Source organism: Solea senegalensis, linkage group LG1 (assembly GCF_019176455.1).
Source record: "Solea senegalensis isolate Sse05_10M linkage group LG1, IFAPA_SoseM_1, whole genome shotgun sequence".
Classification (NCBI taxonomy): Eukaryota; Metazoa; Chordata; class Actinopteri; order Pleuronectiformes; family Soleidae; genus Solea; species Solea senegalensis.
This window is the reverse complement of record NC_058021.1, coordinates 17,968,391-17,989,087: the sequence shown is the minus strand read 5'-3', so window position 1 is coordinate 17,989,087 and position 20,697 is coordinate 17,968,391. Positions and strand designations below refer to the sequence as shown.

The 20,697-nt window shown below is 39.1% G+C and overlaps 1 protein-coding gene across 2 annotated transcripts; it reads left to right on the top strand.

Annotated features, from left to right (window-relative positions):
- The first annotated feature begins 201 nt into the window (after positions 1 to 201).
- LOC122766394 (E3 ubiquitin-protein ligase MARCHF6-like) lies at positions 202 to 19,623 on the top strand. Of its 2 annotated transcripts, none has more exons than XM_044021231.1 (26): positions 202 to 455; positions 2,828 to 2,924; positions 3,026 to 3,099; positions 3,379 to 3,522; positions 4,069 to 4,141; positions 4,559 to 4,739; positions 5,528 to 5,756; positions 6,008 to 6,069; positions 6,736 to 6,768; positions 7,360 to 7,411; positions 7,635 to 7,693; positions 7,777 to 7,857; positions 8,914 to 8,982; positions 9,104 to 9,178; positions 9,371 to 9,505; positions 9,594 to 9,713; positions 10,375 to 10,475; positions 10,662 to 10,799; positions 11,098 to 11,299; positions 12,121 to 12,190; positions 12,300 to 12,481; positions 12,569 to 12,703; positions 13,198 to 13,287; positions 13,668 to 13,800; positions 15,964 to 16,099; positions 17,130 to 19,623. In XM_044021231.1, exons 1-26 carry the CDS (start codon positions 437 to 439, stop codon positions 17,212 to 17,214), a joined length of 2,775 nt encoding a protein of 924 aa, XP_043877166.1. In that variant the 5' UTR covers positions 202 to 436; the 3' UTR covers positions 17,215 to 19,623. The 2 variants fall into 2 exon arrangements, with proteins under 2 accessions (XP_043877166.1, XP_043877156.1); XM_044021221.1 differs by having other exon boundaries at positions 2,825 to 2,924.
- The last annotated feature ends 1,074 nt before the right edge of the window (positions 19,624 to 20,697 follow it).

Here is a 20,697-nt window from a genome sequence, read left to right as displayed (position 1 = left end):
ATCCATAGTTGTTGTTTTGTTTTTTTAGTTTTGATGAGTTTTAGTAAATATTTTTAACATTTGGGGTTACCAGACAAAAAACTAGTAAATGCTTAATCACTTCCCTATTTTTGATCTGAATTAAATTAAGAAATATTTGAAAGAAACTTCAAAAAGTTAATAAAAAATAATAAGTGGGGATGAAATGGTCATGACCGAATTGCTCTCAGGCGCCATCTAGGGATGAAAGACTAACTTGACGTGCAAGTCTGTCCTCTTGGTCGCTCGCTTGTGTTGAAAGCGAGTCGTATATTCAGTATCAAAAATGCTGTTATTTTAAACTGAGAGTCACTGCGAAGATAGTCGGAGCTTGAACAAAAAACTCGCCTCAAATGTCTACGTGTTAGCCGCTGTCGTTTCTACTACCTGGCTGCTGCTGTGGAGTTGTAGAATCAAGATGGACAACGCCGATGAAGGTAGCTCATATTTCAACCAATAATTTCCCCCAATTATTAGCAGTGATCGGTAAAATTAGCTCGTACCCACAACAACCGTGTCAAACTCGGAACCCGTGTTTCGGTTACTGTTGGAGTCAGAGACCGAGTCAACGTCCCGGCACACACACGGCTGGCTAATTAGCGTTAGCTTGCTCGTTAACTAGCGTTAGCTTGCGTCCGGTAGCGTTGTAGCTGTTGTGGTAAAAAAAAAAAAAAAAGAGTAGCAACGCCGCGTTTGTGTTTTTGCCTCTATTAGCGCACTGAAAAGTTACACTTAAAGTCGACTTAGTTGTGCTGTTTGAATTTGAAACACACGACAATGTCGTGTAAAGTATAAAAAGTGACACGTAGTCTAGTTAATTACCCACTTCCACGCTGGCCTGTGGTACATGTTGGTGCTACCGTTATGAGAACAGCTGTTCGCGATGGTAACCAGCTAAGTAAACTGATTAGCTTTAGTTACGACACTTAAACTGGGTTATAACACTGCGAAAACTAGTATGTTCCACACATGCTACACACTTCGCTATGACACAGTGTTGTAGGAGTAAGTTAGTAATGTCTAATCGGATTCTCAAATATTGAATGTGAATTTTTCCTGGTTTCAATGCTTCATATAACAAAGAAAATCACTAAAACTTAATCATTTTTGGTTTGGGGACCAAACAACAATTACTCAATTTATCGACACGGTTTAAAAAAGTTGCATTGTTATATGGTTTATGTTATTCAGGGCTGAACAATCACTGAGTTAATCGATTACTAACTTTATCGTCAACTACATTTGAGAACATGTCCAGGTTTGGTCAACTCTGAACATTTCATTTTTTTTCAGACATTTTATGGACTAAACGATTACTAAGTTACTTTAGGAAATAATCGACAAATTGCTTATAAAAATAACGATTAGTTGCAACCCTACACTAGTACACACTATTATTCTTGAATAATACTTTGTTTAGCTATGGAGACTGTTTTTGTTAAAATATGTTAGCGTTGGTTGATAAAAGTTTATTTAAGTCTAGCAATTTTGGGTCTATTTTTGTAAGTAAACCATATTTCCTCAGATGGGAAAAAAACAACCAAACATTCAGGCCAAAAACATAATCTGTATCATTAATCTGTATTTTCTGCAGGGCCACTAGTAAAATGTGATATTGCCTTTCTTATAATTTGTATTTAGCTGCTTATATAAGAAGCCACTCACCAGTGAGTACTCTGTATCCCAACTTGACTTGCATTACGTTCATGCATCCTGGGCTAATTATAGTTACTTTATTTTGAGCAGGCAGTGACACAGGTAATCCAAGGATTACAGTTTGCTCTAGTGTAAGTGTATGACCCCGTCCTGCTCTTCTCACTGAAGACGTCATGGTTTACCCAAACATCCCCACGTTTAAGTTGTGTTGTTGTGTAGCCTGCAGATAAACAAGGGGTGAAATAAATTATTGATTAATAGTGAAGCTTTTTATGTAATCACTTTCTCATTTAAACAGGGCTGCAACGATTAATCGATAATAAATTGATTACTAAATTAATTGGCTACTGTTTTTAGAGCTGAAATGATTAATCGATTAATAAACGATTATTAAATTATTCGACAACTATTTTGATAATCGATTAATTGATTTGAAGCTTTTTTCATGATTTAAACAAGATTTCTGATTGTTTAAGCTTCTTAAATGTGAATATTTTCTTATTTTCTTTGCTCTGGATAAGAAAGGATTCATTAAAAGTTAATCATTTTGGTTTGTGGACAAAACAAGACATTTGAGAACATCATTTCCCGGTTTGACGAACATAGGTCAACATTTTTTAAGGTTTTCTGATATTAAATGGACCAAGCGATTAATTGAGAAAATAATCAACAGATTAATCGATTATGAAAATAATTGTTAGTTGCAGCTCTAACTGTTTTGATCATGGATTAATGGGTTTGAGTTTCTTTTTCTCATAAGAACAAGGTCCCTTATTTTTCAGCTTCTAAAATTTGAAAATGTTCTGGTTTCTTTGCTCCATATAACAAATAAATCATTAAAACTTAATTTTAATTTAAAAAAAATTTATTTTGAGGTTTGGAAAACACAGATCATGTTCAGAACCAAATACTTGGTGAAACTGATGAATCGAGAGAAGATTAATTGATTATTAGGTTATGTAATAATTGTGAATATGTTCTGGTTTCTTTGCGCCATATAACAAAGACATCATTAAAACTAAATAAGTTTGGTTCAAAAACGTCCGATCACTTTCTTAATCAATTGGTAATTAAAATGTTGTTTATTTATGAATAATGAATTTTTGGCAGCCTTGTTTTTATGTCATGTCGCCATGTGTCACCCCTACAGCAGACATCTGCCGGGTCTGTCGATCAGAGGGGACGCAGGACAAACCACTGTACCACCCGTGTGTCTGCACTGGCAGCATCAAGTTCATCCATCAGGAATGGTGAGTTCACTGGCCATATTTCAGACTTTTGAACAAATCTGTAAGGCAAAGATTGATGATGTAAAGAGTAAAAATCACTAATCACCGCCGTCTTTTCACAGCCTACTGCAGTGGCTGAAACACAGCAGGAAAGAATACTGTGAATTATGCAAACACAGGTTTGCATTTACCCCAAGTAAGTACTGTACTCAATCTTCTGGATATTTTCCACAGCTCATGTCTGGGCAAAATAAAGGTGAATGGTGTATTATTATTATTCTATTGTGTGATTTTTTTATTCCTTCTGTACTGTGTGTCTTGGACCTTGAGTCTGAAAATAAAGCTTATCTATCTATCTATCTATCTATCTATCTATCTATCTATCTATCTATTCACTGGTCATCAGCATCTTTAAGTAACTCATTATTGTGTCACTTTGGATTAATGTTTTTATTCTGCTTCGTCTCTTCTGCAGTCTACTCTCCAGACATGCCGTCTCGCTTGCCTGTCCAAGATATCTTTTCAGGGCTGGTCACCAGTGTCGGCACAGCCATCAGATACTGGTTCCACTACACACTGGTGGCCTTTGCCTGGATGGGCGTGGTGCCTCTCACAGCATGTAAGTCCCATCAATCCCATCATTGTATTAACAAAACAATAGAAGACTAAATCAGCAGGTTTCCTACTTTTACAACACTAAAACTAAAAGAAATTAGCTTTTACATTAAAAAAACTAAACACTGAAAAGGTGGTTTTACGAAACAAATTTCAATTCAACCATTTCACTGGGCCTGCAGCTGCAATTGCATTTAAAATGTTTAAAGCCACATCGAATTACTGCTTCTGCTCAAGTGGAACTAAGTTTTTATTGTTTTTACTGGCAAAGAATATTCAAACCTTCATGGTGATGCACTCACAGGAAAACATCCAAGGACATTCAGTGAATTAACCTGACAAAAATTAACTTAACTTTTTTTCATTTGACAAAACTTTCTTTTTTTAATTTTCAATAAAGCATCAGCTCAGTCTTGTTTTTCGTGCCACGGTCTTTTGTCTCTTAAACTATTTTACACCAAAATGAGCAAATATATGCTTGAACCACAAATAACCTACAAAATCTAACCAAAGCTTATGTTCTTGTTTTCCCTGTTTCCTTTTCTTACAGGTCGTATCTACAAGTGTTTATTTACTGGCTCTGTGAGCTCACTCCTTACCCTCCCGTTAGATATGCTTTCAACGTAAGTTGACAATTAATTACTCTCTCTTTTTAGTTATTAATTTAATTATTTATGTATTTGCCTTTTCTGTCTGACAATATACTTTGCAGCTCTTTGTGTTCTTCACACACTCTGGCGTTTTCAAGTGATTCTTTTATTTTTTATTATTTTTATTTTTTACTCTTTTTAATTGCTTAGTTAACAGGAACAGCTAGCTGTACCAGAGTAAGCTGTAAGGTCATTTGCATCTGTAGTGTAACATCTCATTAATACTTGAATAAAACACTGTTTCTGAACCATACAAGGATAAAAAGCCTTTACAACATTTCCATCGCACAATACTCACTCGTAAATTGCTCGGCTCAGTGTATCAAATTAGTTTGTTAAAAACATATTGTGAAATATGAATAACCCATGATATGTCCTCTCTTCTTACAGACAAAACCTGCTTGCTGACTGTCTTCAGGGTTGTTTTGTGGTCATCTGCACGCTGTGCGCCTTCATCAGCCTGGTGTGGCTCAGAGAGCAGATTGTACATGGTGGCGCCCCTCAGTGGTTGGAGCAGAATCAACCTCCTTTGGTTCCCAACCAGCCGAATGGCCCCGCACCAGCTAATGAGGTGAGCTACATTAACGCCGAATATCCAACTAGGTTGTTTCTTAGTTCTACACTTAGTACAACTAAAACTGGAGTGTTACCCAAAGTAGTGGTGGCTGCACATGGACGTACTTGGCTGCCACTAATAAAAAAAAAGTCGGTTCACAGAGGACGAAGGAGACAACAGCGACAAAAACATGGCAAAATACAGACCAGTGCATTTTTGGATTGATAAGGAGACCAAATTTATGGTTTAATACCAACGGGCTGAATGGGGGCATATTGCCACCTAACCTAGTGGAGGTGGACACACTTAATTCAATAATTCCAATGGGACTAGAGCATGGATATCTGACCCAAGAGCAAGTCCTGTAATGATTGGACGGAGAGTAAAATAGTGTGAATTCAAAAGTGTGTTTGTTTTTTATTGCTTTATCGAAAAATAAGATGGAAACCTTTAATAAATACATGTTTTACATGTTAAAAAAAAGTGATTGAGAGTAGAAAAGTGATCATGATTTTTCTGTTTAGAACTGGGGTTTACCATTTACAAACACAACACACAGGCTTAGAGGCCATGATCAATAGATGTTATCCTTTTCCTCCTCAGCAACTTAAAATAATAATTTTGTATGATTCAGCTTACTCTGACTGTGTCAGGCTCTGACAAAAAATACAGGATGCTTGTCGGGTTTCGGGTCAGGTCAGGTCAGTATTCTCTCAGATTCGGACAGAAACAGGTGGACAAGGACAGTGGTACCATTAGTAGTAATAGTCAAGCTCCAACTCACTTTCTTTGTGATTCCACAGGCAGCAGGTGGTAACGCCGCAGCCAACGCCCAGGCCGAGGGAAACGGCGCTGCGGCCCAGCATCCCGCAGATCCCGCTGTAGGCGGCCTGGTTCCTGCACACGAAGATGGCAACCAGGGAGACGAGGCCGAGCTGGATGACGACGAAGATGACGACAGGGAGGAAGACGAAGAGGAGGAGGATGAGGAAGGCAGGGAGGAGGACGCCGCTGATGCAAATAATGGACAAGGTGAGTGTAAAACCACAGAAGTGTGTATTTCTTAAATATGCAAGTATTACTGCATATTTGCTGCTGTCAAAAATAAAGTGAAATATCCTTAAGATTAAGATTGAGCAGCTCTAAAGCATTTTGTGAGCTGGTGTTTTCCTCTATAATGAAATGTGTAAATTTAAACCTTCTCCTACATGGTTATGGATCTACAGAGGGATTATTGTTTGGCTTTTCTGACCGTTTTTGTTGTTCCTCGCTGTCCTTTGCAGAAGATTTGAACTGGAACGCTCTGGAGTGGGACCGTGCAGCAGAGGAGCTGACCTGGGAAAGGGTGGGAATCTCTTTATTTGTATTTGAAATACACACTGCAGATGAATTAGGGTGAAATGGCTTTGACAGAAGGAAAAAAAACTCAGTTTTAACCTCTTTTTAAAAAGTCTCACTCAATTAAACCCACACCTGCACAAGTCTATGATATTGTAAGGAAATGTTTACCACTTAATATCTGCGTTTTAACAGCTTTTTCTGACTCTAAAATGAAGTTTGAAAACTGGTCACTCTCCTCCACCTAAAAAATCAGCATTTTTAGCTTGTGGGGACACTGGAGCTGCTGTTCTACTCCTGCCTTATTTGATACAGTAAGTTTGCACCACCTAGATAAAGCTGAACAGAGGATTTTAAACACCAAATTCAAGAGATGACACATTTGAAGATACTGATGGAAGCAGCAGTGGATCATTAACCTCTTTGTGATGTGAATTAAAAATCGCTGATTTTCTCTATGGACTTTGATGCAGGGAGTGTGTGGTTTAAGCCTTCCATAAATCATGGAATTATTTGCCTTATTCAGGGTGGTTAATTTTAGCAGATCTGGGTTGGGATTAGACCATTTCACGTTTTGTATGTTAAAAGTAGTAAATGTGTTAAAAGCAGTAGTTTTACTATGTTATGCTGTGTATTATAATGCATCATTGACACCATTTTCTTTGTGTTCCAGATGCTGGGGCTGGATGGCTCCCTCGTGTTCCTGGTAAGTGCCTTTTAAAGGTATTCAGTTATCTTTCAATATGGTGTGTGTCTCATTAACGTGGCCACCGGCACTGTAACTCACTAATCTCTGGTCGTGTGCCAAGCATGATACATCAGAGCAAGTGGAGCAAAGCTTTCCACGAAAACATGATTTTACATCAATATTTTAAAAACTCATCTCTCTCCCATTGTGAAGACTAATAATGCAGGCTTTGTTCAATATATGCATGTTTTATGTGTATTTGTTAGTGTGTTTGAATGGTCACTGTCACTATTGCACAACAAAAGTTAAAATACAGATATTTAAATACACAATGACATATTGAAAAATTCAGTAAGCACGCGTGAGATGGGCTGAAGTAGTTCTTTTAGCGATATATACAGTAAATAACGGTCACATTTCTACTGATATCTCTTGTATTTCAAAGTCTGAACTAACGCACACAGGTGCCCTGAGTAAGTCACGTGCCAAGTCTGAAGCCTGTCAAGCGACCTGTTGGACAGTTATGTGATTAACAGAGACAGCATTTATAGATTGATAGATAGACCTATCATTACAGCAACATGTTTGTGTGTGTCGTTTTTCCTGCAGGAGCACGTCTTCTGGGTGGTGTCTCTTAACACACTCTTCATCCTGGTCTTTGGTAAGTTAAACCTGCTGCGGGACAACACAGTCGTTATCTCAGAACTTTTTGCTTTACTGAGGTTAAAAATAACAGTCTCTTCTTTTAGAGTGAGGGAATCTGCATGATGTACATTGTGTCTGTCCATGACAAAAATCAACAATGACAGTTTTAATTAGTCAGTTATTCTGAAGAACGGAGTTCATTCATGACCCCTAACCCTCAGTGTTTTCCTCTCCTCTAGCCTTTTGTCCATATCACATCGGTCATTTCTCCGTGGTTGGCCTGGGCTTTGAGGACTATGTAAGTGCACAGCAATGCCTGATGGGACTTCTCACTAGTATTTCAGTTTGCCATGCAGTCATGGAATTCATATCTGGTTGCAGATCAAAGCATCTCACTTTGATGGCCTCGTCACCACCATACTGGGATACATCCTCCTGGCTGGAGCTCTCATGGTCTGCCATGTATCCTTTGCACTCATCAGATTACTTCATTTTTTTTTATCTCTGATACTGAGCGGGTTATTGTGGTTGAAATTTATATCGTTCTTGTTATTAAATTATTTTATTTGTTATATTTATCGAATGCATCTCCTATTTCCAAGAAGATCATAGTTTTATTCTTGAAAAACTTCCTGTCTGGAAGGCATTTAATTACCGACTTTACGAGTTGGAAATCTGAGTTCAGGGCTCGTTCTTGTTGAAGGAACGTCTCCCACAACCAGGATATCCAGACTTCGGACTACAACTGTAATGCACTGTATCATCACGTTCAGAAAAGGCCACCTCTTTGTTGAGTTCTGGCTCGAAATTGGAGCTCAAGCTCAAGTTCAACTATTGCAACGAGAGCGACAGACGTCAATGTCACAGATTGCACGTCTTTGTTCTGGCGTAACTGGTGTCAAAATATGCATCTACCCACATCTTATTGTCATCGTATGAAAAAGGCATGTTCTTTTCTCTGAGAGCAAACCATAAGATGGATACTGTAGTAATAATAATAATAATAATAATATCTTAGATTTATAAAGCGCCTTTCACAAAACCCAAGGTGGCTGTAGAGCTACATTACCAATCAAACACACCAGAACAGTGTTCGCGATCAGAATAAATAATTATTCAATGCGTGTTTCCACTAGGGATGGCATGATGCCACTTTTTCATGTACAATACCGATGTCGAGTATGTGTTGACATTTCTTATGTAATTCTCCAACTGTTTATTTTTTCTTGGGAGAAGAATATTTGTTCAACAGCCCACAACATGTGGAGCATGTAATACATAGGATTTTGAGATTGTATTGGACCAATATCAGTACTGAGTATCGTTTTAGCTCATCCATAGTTTTAACTGACAGAAGGTTTAATATTTAGACAAGAGAACACAAGGCAAAAGGGTGGGTAAATGGCTACATTTGGTTAATGCAAGTTCTTGGAGCCAAATGTCTTAGATGCTAAATTGATGAAGTTAAAACACTGATAAAATATTATATGTGTCAGTCCTTAACCGATCCTACTGCAGTTAATGGCTTCATTAGTTAAGTTTCAGCGGTCCAGACGACTCCTGGGTGTCTGCTACATTGTTGTCAAGGTAATCAACTTTAGATTCATCAAACTAAAAACATTCATTTGTCACAGTAATTAGGGGGGAAAAAAAAATCATAATTACTGAAACAGAAAGTGATTTTTTTGTACAATGTGTCATTTCACAGGTGTCCCTACTGGTTGTCATGGAGATAGGCTTGTTCCCACTGATTTGTGGCTGGTGGCTCGACATTTGCTCACTGGTGAGGCAATTACTCAGAGTGCAGTCACAGTCTGTGCTGACCTCTTAATAACAGACTGACTTCAATCACACAAACATGCAGTTTATACAGAAAAAGGATTAAAATTCCTATTGTCATTCCCTGGAACATAGTTTTTGTAATTATGTGTAAAAACAAAACACAACAACAAAACTGTCCTTTTGTTAATTGCAGGAGATGTTTGATGCCACATTGAAAGACAGGGAGCAGAGTTTCGACTCTGCTCCTGGTACAACCATGTTCCTCCACTGGCTGGTCGGCATGGTCTACGTCTTCTACTTTGCCTCTTTCATCCTCCTGCTCAGAGAGGTAAACGCGGAGGAAACGCAGTCAGTCACGATCACTAATCGCGCGAGTCCACAAACTTCATAACAATAGTGGATGTGTTTGTGCTCAGGTGCTCCGGCCCGGTGTGCTGTGGTTCCTGAGGAACCTGAACGACCCAGACTTCAACCCAGTGCAAGAGATGATCCACCTGCCCATCTACAGACATCTCCGCAGGTTTATTCTCTCTGTGGTCAGTCAAACCATCTTTGTTTTTCTGTTTCACACTAAAACTACACTGGCATCAACACTGTCAGATTTGCTTACTTAAAAATATAATTTTCTTATTCCGTCCAGAAAAGTTAGAGCTATAAAAATTTAATTTTAATTAATTGAGGAAATTAAGTATTCATAGAAATAGCACATTAACTTAGAGTTGATGGAAGTTAAAATAACATTGAAATATTGAATAGAAAAGGCACTACAAATCATTTTGACTGGAACAAGTTTCCATGAAATAAAAGCTCTTTGTGAATGTGGATATAATGGAGAATATAAATGGCTGGACGGACTTTATAATTAATCCCCAAAACTGGGGAATTGTGTTACAGCAGCACCGTTTCAGGCACTGAACAACTCTTAAATGTAAACGAAATAGAATATAAAATAAAAATTTAAAAAATGTACATGTGAGGAAATCAAAATAAGATGTTAAAGACGATATAGACAGCCATACAAGAAGTCTGCCATTATATGTTTTAAGGTAGAAACTGTGGAATAATGATGGAGATTAAAGTTAAATGTTAATCAAATTAAATGTCCTGCACCATGTTTTCAGCACTTAAATGTGTATCATAACTATTGAAGTTGTTATAAGAAACTTAACTTGTTTAACACAGTGCTTTTTTTTCCAGGTGGTGTTTGGTTCTATAGTTTTGCTGATGCTTTGGCTTCCCATCAGAATCATTAAACTTCTCCTCCCGACCTTCCTTCCCTACAACGTCATGCTCTACAGGTACACATGATGAATTAACTTCCAAAACCCTTAATGTGGGAGTTAGCAGAACCAGAGATGTTCTGCTAACAAAAAGATGACGCAGTTGCCCACAGTCCCTTTCTGATGCTGCGATTCCACTCTCAGGTCTTGAAGCACTGTATATCTATAATGAAGAGAAGGCTAATTGTTTTTCTGTCACTGCAGTGACGCCCCGGTCAGCGAGCTGTCACTGGAGCTGCTGCTGCTTCAGGTCGTTCTGCCGGCGCTATTGGAGCAGGGTCACACTCGCCAGTGGCTCAAACGGCTCGTCCACGCCTGGACGTTCACAGCCGGATACATGCTGTAAGCCTGACTCACACACACACACACGCGCACACTACACATTCAAATGTGTAGTGTGATACCATTTTCAGCAGCAGAAAACCTTTAAACAGAGTCTAGAGGAGTTGTAGAAATCTAACGCTCTCTCAGGTCACTTTATTTACCTTTGGCTTAAAAGGTTATTATGTTAACAATATGTTCCCTACCCTTAGGGTAACCATTTTTTTTTTCCTCATCTATTGTACTTTGCATTTGTGGCTTTAAAAAAAAAAGGGTTAGGGTCTCTTCATATCCTAATTATTCACCTGGCTCTTCACAGTGACCTTCACTCATACTTGCTCGGAGAACACGACGACGACGACGACAACCTGATGAACAACAATCCGCCTGCTCGCCATAACAACAACAACCGGTTCCCCGGCTTAGGGGAAGGGCTTCACGCGGCCCATCAGGCTATTCTGCAGCAGGGCGGTCCTGTGGGTTTCCAGCCGTACCACCGACCTATCCACTTTCCTCTCAAGGTGACTGACCACATAATCTTATTAGCACGAGTGAAACTTAGAAGTGGGGTGTGTATGAAGTGTCCAGCAAGGGCAGAAGGACAAACAAATTTAAGCCATGTGACTAAAATGTAAAACGTATGCCTGCTTTAGTCTACAATATCTTAATTATACAGTATGTTCATCACTTTATCTCACCTTTACTGGCTGGAAACTGAACTTCACTCTTCCTCACCAAAGTCCATTGTAAAAACCTGTGTTTTTAGCTCACAGGGACACAGGAGCTGCTGATGCTTTATTTGTTAAGTTGGTGCCACTCAGCAGATCCAAACAAACTAAATTCAAATACAGATGTCATGAGATAACACGTTTGAATTTATTAATTGAGATGACAATGGATGAACAACTCCTGTGCGCCGTGATGTAAAATCACTGATTTTCTTTATGGACTTTGGTTGGGGGAGAGAGTGCTCGACTCTCTCAACCACACATTAGAGCTCTGTTTTATGAACTTTTTATATGGCGAGCCGCTTTTTTAAATATCCTGTCACAACCCAATTTACAAACAAATTGCATATTATGACATTTTTACTTACATTTCACCACTAATTTTTCAACTAATATCATATATCATAAACTGGCCAATTCCAAATAATACAGGTTTCCATAAGTGAGTTACATCTTTATTGTTGTTACATGTTGTATAATAAATGTCAAGTTAAAGGTTTACAAAAAAATCTCCTGTGAACCATCTGTGGGTCCCAGCTCAGTCTGTGAGAACCACTGCATTAAAGAACCTGAACAAGTAACTGAACCTTGTCTGTGTTTGTTTGTTTGTTTAGATCGTCCTGCTGGTTGTGTTCATGTGCGTGACGCTGTTACTGGCTAGTCTGCTTTGCCTTACTCTACCAGGTGAGTTGTGGCCCCTGGACAGGAAATGTCTGCATTTCACTCTTCCTCTGCTCTGCCATGTGTTTGACTTGAATTCGGTCCTGTCTTCTTCTTCTTCTTCTTCCTCCAGTGTGTGTGGGTCGCTGGCTGATGTCTTTCTGGATGGGCAGTGCTATGGTTCACGAGCTGTACACAGCAGCCAGCGGTCTGTACGTCTGCTGGCTGTCCATACGAGCCGCCACAGTGATCCTGTCCTGGATGCCACAGGGGCCAAATGTCATCATGCTCAAAGTCCAGGAGTGGACACTCATGGTAACATTATACGTGGATGTCTCTGCAGTTTTTTCCTTCAAGCCTGTACATTATACATTCTGACATGTTGTTTTGAATCTCAAACAGATTCTAAAGACGCTTGTGGTGGCTGTGCTGTTAGCTGGAGTGGTTCCTCTGCTTTTGGGTCTGCTGTTTGAGTTGGTCATTGTGGCTCCTCTCAGAGTCCCACTGGACCAGACACCTCTCTTCTATCCCTGGCAGGTAGGTGTGAGTCGTAACATCCTCCATCTAAAGCTTCAGTTGTACGCCCTCGCAAAAGACACCACGGACTCACACTAGTCCTGATCAAACCGTCCTGTTTCGGTTTAGGTCACTTTGAAAACCACTCACTCTCCTACACCATAGTTTGTGGAGATGGTGTTTGAAATCCCCAAGTGACAAATTAACCAAACAAGGCAAACTATCAGCAGCTCTCATGGATCTCTTGAGCTAAAATTGCAACCATGGAATTTGGTTGGGGAGGGTTTACAAACATCAGTTTCCAGCTGTAAAACAATTCTGAACTTCAGCAGATCTAGGCTTGTTCTCTTTTGTCCCTGCTGGCAGCGATGTTTTCACTGAGAGCAAGCATATGTCTCAGGCTGGTTCTTGGCTCTGTGTTAGTACCTCATACAGCCACACTCTGATCTATCACTGAAACAAATGGGACATTTAATCTTGTTGTGATTGTTGATTTGTCGACATCTGTGTTGCAGGACTGGGCGCTCGGCGTGCTCCACGCAAAAATCATAGCTGCCATTACACTGATGGGCCCACAGTGGTGGCTCAAGACTGTCATTGAACAGGTCAGTTACACATCTGAGTTGATTTGATTCAAGTACAGTGGAAAATACTCTGTCCCAAACCTACAGAAGGTAATTCTAACTGTGCATTTACACTAGGTACACGACTCATGGTGTTCCATGTTTTTTCAATATTTCAACTGGTGTAACTACACAGTGTAGAATTTTATGTGATTCGTGTATTTGTGTCTTTGAATTGATTGTGTATTATTTTGATTTTGATATTGTATCAATTAATTGCACAGAAAAAATTCGGTGTAAACACCATAAGAATTGTGGCAACTTTCTTGGGGTTACTTCATTATTCAGGACAAGCTATTTATTTATTTTTTAATATTAATTCAAACTGAAGCTTTTTCGTATCAACCTTCTCACTGCTACAGGTTTACGCTAATGGAATCCGAAACATTGACCTTTACTTCATCCTGAGAAGGCTGGCTGCTCCGGTTATCTGTGTTCTGCTGCTGTCTCTCTGTGTGCCCTACACCATCTCTAAAGGCATCACACCACTGCTGGGTAAGTAAGAGTGTGTGTGTGTGTGGTGAGCCTGGATTCTCACAGTGAGAAGGTTAAAGGTTGTAGATGAGAAAAGAAGAGATTTATCTCCTCCCGTTTCTGCTCGTCCTTTATTAGGGCATTGTGGGAAGTGTTGAGAATTTTCCTGAATCGATTAGATTCTGATTCAAAGTCACAAGCTCAGTTCAACTAACAGCTTGTGATCACGTCAAGGTATTGTGAGACTTTTGAGACACACAGGAAATGGCATATATTAAAAGAACGATCTACGGATATTATGAATCATATCCCTCGAGTTGTCCATCCATCCATCCATACTCTAGGTCTACCACATTTTTTAAACACCATATTTCAAGAACATCTTAAAGAAATCCTTTCAAACAATCACTTAGATTCAAGAATGAACTGATAAAATTCTGCCATCAAAGGTCAAGAGGTTACTATGACATCACAAAACATTATAAATATGGCCCAAATGCTCACATGGACTTACAGATAAATTTTTTTGATATCAATCATCAATTGGTTCGAAACTAAAACTATAATCAAACTAAACCTCTTGGTCTTAAAGGGGACATATTATGCAAAATCAACTTTTTAACCATTTTAATACTTATATTTGGGACTCTGGAGGCCCTACCAGTAGCCAAAGTGTGGAAAAAGAATACTCATATCATGTTTTCGTGGTCCCTCTTAGTGTAAGTATAGGCGATAAAACACTCGATGTTGAATTCCCTGCGCTTATGACGGCAGCATGCGCATTTCACCGCGAATGTTACCGCCCCACCAGTTAGTTTACTTGGAGAGCTCCACCTCAGCTCCACCTTGTTCCTGCGAGAGTGCAGGCGAGGGAGGAAGAGCGGTATTATGTCAAAGCGGAGGGACAAGTGTGCTGTTGGTGGCTGCACCGTGGAGCACAGTGTTTTACACAAACTTCCAGCCTCAGAGGATTTTATATATGAAGCTAATGTGCCGGATAAAGTCAGCAAACGTGTGTTCATGTGTTCGCACCACTTCGCATCAGACTGCGGCCAGCGGTCGCCGTATTTAGTCAGCGAACGTATTTCACCGACATACAAACACACACATTGTTAAGGATCACACAGAGCTCATAACTGACCATTCTGAAACGTCCTAATTAAAAATATGTGTTCAGTACGTCCTCCATGACCAGAGCACAGACTCAGTCTGATACAGTTACATACAGCAGCTGTTTGTGCAGCTCGCCGCTGGCGATCAGCAGTGCTGCACTTTCTGTTAAAATCAGTTAAAAAGACATAGGGACAGCACCGCTGATCGCCACTGCTGCCTAAACTGGCGCTGTGTGTGACTGATCGCCAGCTCCGGAGCACAGTCACCGGTCTGATACAGTCACATACAGCGGCAGTTTATTCAGCCCGTCCCCAAGTGTTTTTAAATGATTTACAGTTCGGCAGTGTTCGGCTCGATCCTTATGTAGGACGTCTCTTCCTGTGACGGCACTCTAGCTGTTTTCTGCGCACGCTGCCATGTTGATATTGTCAGAGAACTAGTGGACGGAGGGGGAGAGAAATGGAGCTGAGCGAGTGAGCACTGTAAAGAGGACAAATCAGAAACCCCCTGGAAGAAGTGGGTGTGTGTTTGCCTGTGTCTCATTTGCATATAAAGGGACCATGCACGAAAACCGAGCGTTCTGAAAGGGGCGGGTTTAGCAGGGTTATTGAACTGCTATGATGCTTCATCCTTATGGTATTTTGACCAAAGCATGTCACTGACATGTTCATTAGGACACCAGGGAACTATTTTAATGGGGGAAATAGGGTATAATATGTCCACTTCAATGTTATTCAGCGTTGTGTTTTCAAAGGATTTACCACTTAAATTCAGGAGCAGAGACTCTTGACTCTCATAGATCATGATCAGGACACTGCACAGACAAATCCACATTCATTTTTGACACTGAGCTGATCTTAGCTGTGATTTTCATGCAAAGTCTGTCCACAACACCAATTTGACTTACAACAATTGTTTCTAATGTTAACCAAGAGAAGATTTGCATTTAAATGAATGAATTAATTTGTAGCCCTCGTGGAAATGAGGGTTTTTGTTGTTGTGCAGACAAAAGAGCATGTTTTTTGATTTACTTTTGTTTCCTCCCTCTGTCTCTCCTTGATTTTGGCACAGGCGTGCAGCCAGAGATGCAGACACTGGTGGAGAGGAGGATCTATCCGTTCTTGCTGATGGTCGTCATACTGTTGGCCATTCTCTCCTTTCAGATACGACAGTTCAAGCGCTTATATGAACACATCAAAAACGACAAGTCAGTACAATACGATACAACTCCAAAGTGCCACTACACAGTACCAACACGGCTTGACATTAGTGATAGTACCTGTTACTTTTTTAGTGCCTCTGGCGAGGTTCCAAGGGAGCTAAGCCGATACTAAAATGTGATGCCGACAGACTGCCGGCCACTGATTGGTCAGAGAGTGTCGTCACTGGAAGAGTCATGAGCGTGACCTCAGACACAAGAATCAAAGTGAACAATGCCGAACTGTAGATCAGTTAAAAAGACTTAAAAATCCTGAAAACATGTGTTAATCTCCATCATTTAGCACAGGCAATGTCTAAAATCTCAATATTTAAAGAGTCTGGTGTATTTAGCGACAGCACTGCTGAAAGCTGGCGATTGTGAGCCGAATCACAACCCATTCAGTTGTATTTCAGTTCAGTGACAACATGTCATGCAGGAGCGAGTCTGTGAACAAATCTTTTTTATTAACTGATTCTAATGATTCAGTTACTCTGAAAACAACTGCTAGCACTAGTTTTGCATGTAAAACGAAGTCATGGCAGTTTCACAGAGTCATGCCATGACAACTCCCATGCTGAGGAAGTACTTTGCTTTAGAAATGGAAAACAATACCAAACCGCTTAGAGTCAAGCTGTGCTGTGCTGAGCTGAGTCAAGGTGAGCCACGCTGGAACTGTGTAGTGGAATGGCGCCAGTGGTGATTATTTCAACATCAGCATAAACACCGATGGCTTCTGAGGATTATTTTTTATCGTGTCTGAGACGCTTCACCTGCTTCCAGTTGTGGTAAAAAACAACAGAAGAGGAAAATAAAGGATTAAAGGGAAAATCCCATTCAAAACAGTGATTATAAACGTACTTGTACTTATGCGTAGTATATTCAATTTCTGCCAATAAACCTTCACTAAATGTTACATACCATACCTTTTAAGCATGACTCAACAACACATGGTTCACACAAAGATGTTTCTTTTTAGGATTTTCAGTAATAAAAACTGTATTTCTAAACAACTGTCTTTCCTGTCTCCCTCTTCCAGATACTTAGTTGGACAGAGACTTGTGAATTATGAACGAAAGACGGGCAGGAGCTCGACGACGTCTTCCTTCAGCTCCTCCTCGTAAAACTGGATGTTGACTCACTCTGCAGTGAAACCTTTTATTATTTTTAGTTTCCTCTCTTAACTTCACTGTCGACTCCAAAATCCAGAGTTTTTCAGTTCTCCGTCAGGGTTTGGAGACAAAGATCTTAACGAGTCTCAACTTAATGTCTGAGCAAGTTTTGTCAGCAGAACCACACCCTCATCGTCGACCTGTGCGTCCTGGTTAACGTGTCACTGCGACATTTTAATGTGTGCAGGTGTGAGATGAAGTCAGGTCAGTTGAGCATAGCTTTTTTTAATTTCTTTTTTTTTACCTCAGATTGTGCTTCCCTTTGAATGATTTGTTGTGAAATAATGTTTAGGTCACACTGTGAGCGTGCATTTGTCTCTGCGGGAGACATAAGTGGGGTCGGAAACTTTGTGGGGTTGCAGCTTTGTCTCAATGAAGTTTTACGGTCAGAAGAGTTGCTATGATGTGATTTTATTTTGTTTTTATTAGATGTGTTTTTAGTGATACATTTCAGACAGTCTGGACGCAGCTCAGGACATTTTGTTTTTTTTAAGAACTGTTTGTTTACGTTTAATGTAAAACGCAATCTTCCCGAGCTTTCGGTTGGTGACGGACACTAAGAACGAGTGATGAGTCAACATCACACTCTGCATTGGGCCGATATTGCTCAAAACCACTGTTAAAGAAAAATGTAAACTCATGTGATCTAAAATCCCTTAATTTCACGTAAATGCTGTTAAAATGGAGCAGAATATTTTTGTTACACTGTTGGAACGATGCGTTGGCAACACTTTAGTACTTTTATTAATTAAAAATACTGTATCGGACTGATATTGTTATCGGTATCGCATAAGAGAAAAGTGGTATGTTCCAACTAAGACAGTTTAAAGCTGTGGTGTGTAACTTCTGTCGCCCCCCTGAGGAATTCGGAGGAATTGCCAAAACAATCACATATCAATCAGATTTGCGCCGTTTATTCCGTCAAACAGAGTGGTTAGCAACTGTAGATTTTATTTCAAAATGGACGTAACTAGTTTGAAAAGAGAAGCTGATGACATAGCAGTTAGCCACTAGGGCGTGACTTTACTGGTTCTACTTCTAACTTTAAATGTATAACGTAATATCGCCAGTAAACAATTTCCTGAGGAGTTAATTGCCTTGATCATGGTCAAATCGCAAATTTTGAGGCTTCAAAACTTTTACTCGTGGAAGACAGACGACTTACATTTTTTTATATACAGTCGATGTTACATGTTATTTCTATGAGGAGTGAGGAAACATTTGTGCCTCAGATTGCCGTTAAATCACTTCCTTTTGTTGATTTCATTCCTTCTGCTGAACCATCTAGGTTTAATTTTTTTCAGGAAAAGAAAATCTGTCCTCCTTTTGATATAATTATAACGTACATACATAGGATTGTCCTGTTGTAGCCTCCACTTTCCCCACATACAGCTGCTAAAAATAACCATATTTATGTTTTTGTTTATTGTCATGTATTCAGATTCAGTGTAGACACAAAAACTGTGATAGGCGTCAGTTTTATGTCGTGTTGCTTGCAGAATGTCAAAAATCGTTATCAACCGATCTTTTTTTCCTGTCTCGTCTTATTTTTGCTGGGAAAAATAAACTCTGCATTACATGTGAAGAAAAAGGTATGAATGTAATTAACATTTGTTTCTTATTAAACGTTACTCACTGCAGCTTTAATAACATTTAACCATAAGATTAGGCTCATCTTACCACCACCCTCCTGTCGTAGCTGAAAAATAATCAGTAACTGGAAAAATTCCCTGCCATTTTGTTTCATATTATTGTGGGGAGATTTTTTTTTTTTTAATAATTTAATGTGTTGCACTTTATCACTGAGTTTTTGAAATCATTTCAGAATCCGCTGTTTACTCAGTCAACATAGCAGGGCTTGTGTGTGTGTTTTTAATTTCCTCCTTCACTGAGACGTGTCCGTATTTCACTGACGGAGTGACTCGGCACAAAAAATCATGCATTTCACTTCAGAATCTTGCCGTTTTAACGCGAGTGAACACTTCAATACTTGTTTTTTTTCTTTTTGTGACTTAAACTTTAGTGCTGCCAGCCATAGTGTTGCTGTGTGGAACACGCTCACATTATTCATATATATGTATGAATGTGTACATATATGAATATATGTATATGATGCTATGAAGTGACCTTTTTTTTAGTATCTTGTTTTAAAACTGAGCTGGACATTTCTTCCAATTATGGTCTTGTCCAATTACGGAATTTCAATTTGTAGAAGCAAATCTTTTCTATTTTTATATGTGCAAAAAAAGAGAAAAAGAAAAGACATTGTTTGGCATGTACTGTAAGATAAAGGTAAATACTTTCAAGTCGACTAATTGTTGCTTCAATTGTTGATTTAAAAAAATAAATCATTGTATTTGACTTCTTTGTGGTGTTTTCTTCCATCTAATAGCTATTAAAACAAGCTCTCTCATTTTTTCAGCTCCTTTAGTTTGTGGACAAAACAAGACATCATTTTGGGGTTTGGTAAACACAGATCAACATTTTCTGACATTTGATAGACCAACCAAGTACTCAACAAATTAATTGATTATGAAAGTAGTCCCTACTTTAATTCCATGTGTACATTAGCTATTCCTTCTAAAGACAAAAAGTTTTGGTCATATTAGGTCTGGGTATTTTCTTGAAAAATAAGACACCCAAGGTAAAAACAAGCCACTCTGGATGAACTCCCTATAGTTGAATTTCCGGATAATATCCGAGTGCGTCTCTGTAGAAACAGTAAGAAAAGCTCTGGGAAAAATTCACCTGAATGTTCTGGACATTCTGCATTAGCATGAAGACTAGACTACAAGAACTAAGCATAAGTAATAGATACTCCTATCTCCTGTCTCCTATTCAAAACAAAAATAAAAAATGTACATACACATATATGTGTGTGTGTGTATATATATATACATACATATATATATATATATATATACACACACACACACACACACACACACACACACACACACACACATATATAATTGAGTGTCGGTGCAGCCAGATTTGGAATCATGTCTAGAAGTCTGTTGGAAAACGTAGCTTACAGGAAACAGGATGAGTTATTTCTGCTGAATCCAATTATCCTGCAGGCTAATGCACCGTCTTAACCGTTTGGAAAGCCAAGTACAGATTAGAAGCAAACAAGTGTGAAGCAGCAAACGAGCTAAATCTGACTTTTTCCAACCCTGTCTGTCATCTTTTTCTTTTTCCAGGTCCTTTGTTAACAAATACTTACAAAGTGTTAGTTATAGTATAGTTCAGATGTCAATTGTTCTAGTTTCTGAGTAGCTGAGTAATCAAAAACAACAGCTTCATTTGTTTTTTTTAGATAAGAGTTTTATTTGTGGAATTGTGTTTTAATGAGTTTATCACTCTCTCAACAAGTACACAAGGTAACAAAACAATCTAATCTGAAAAACAATTAAAAAGTGTCGCGAAACTTGG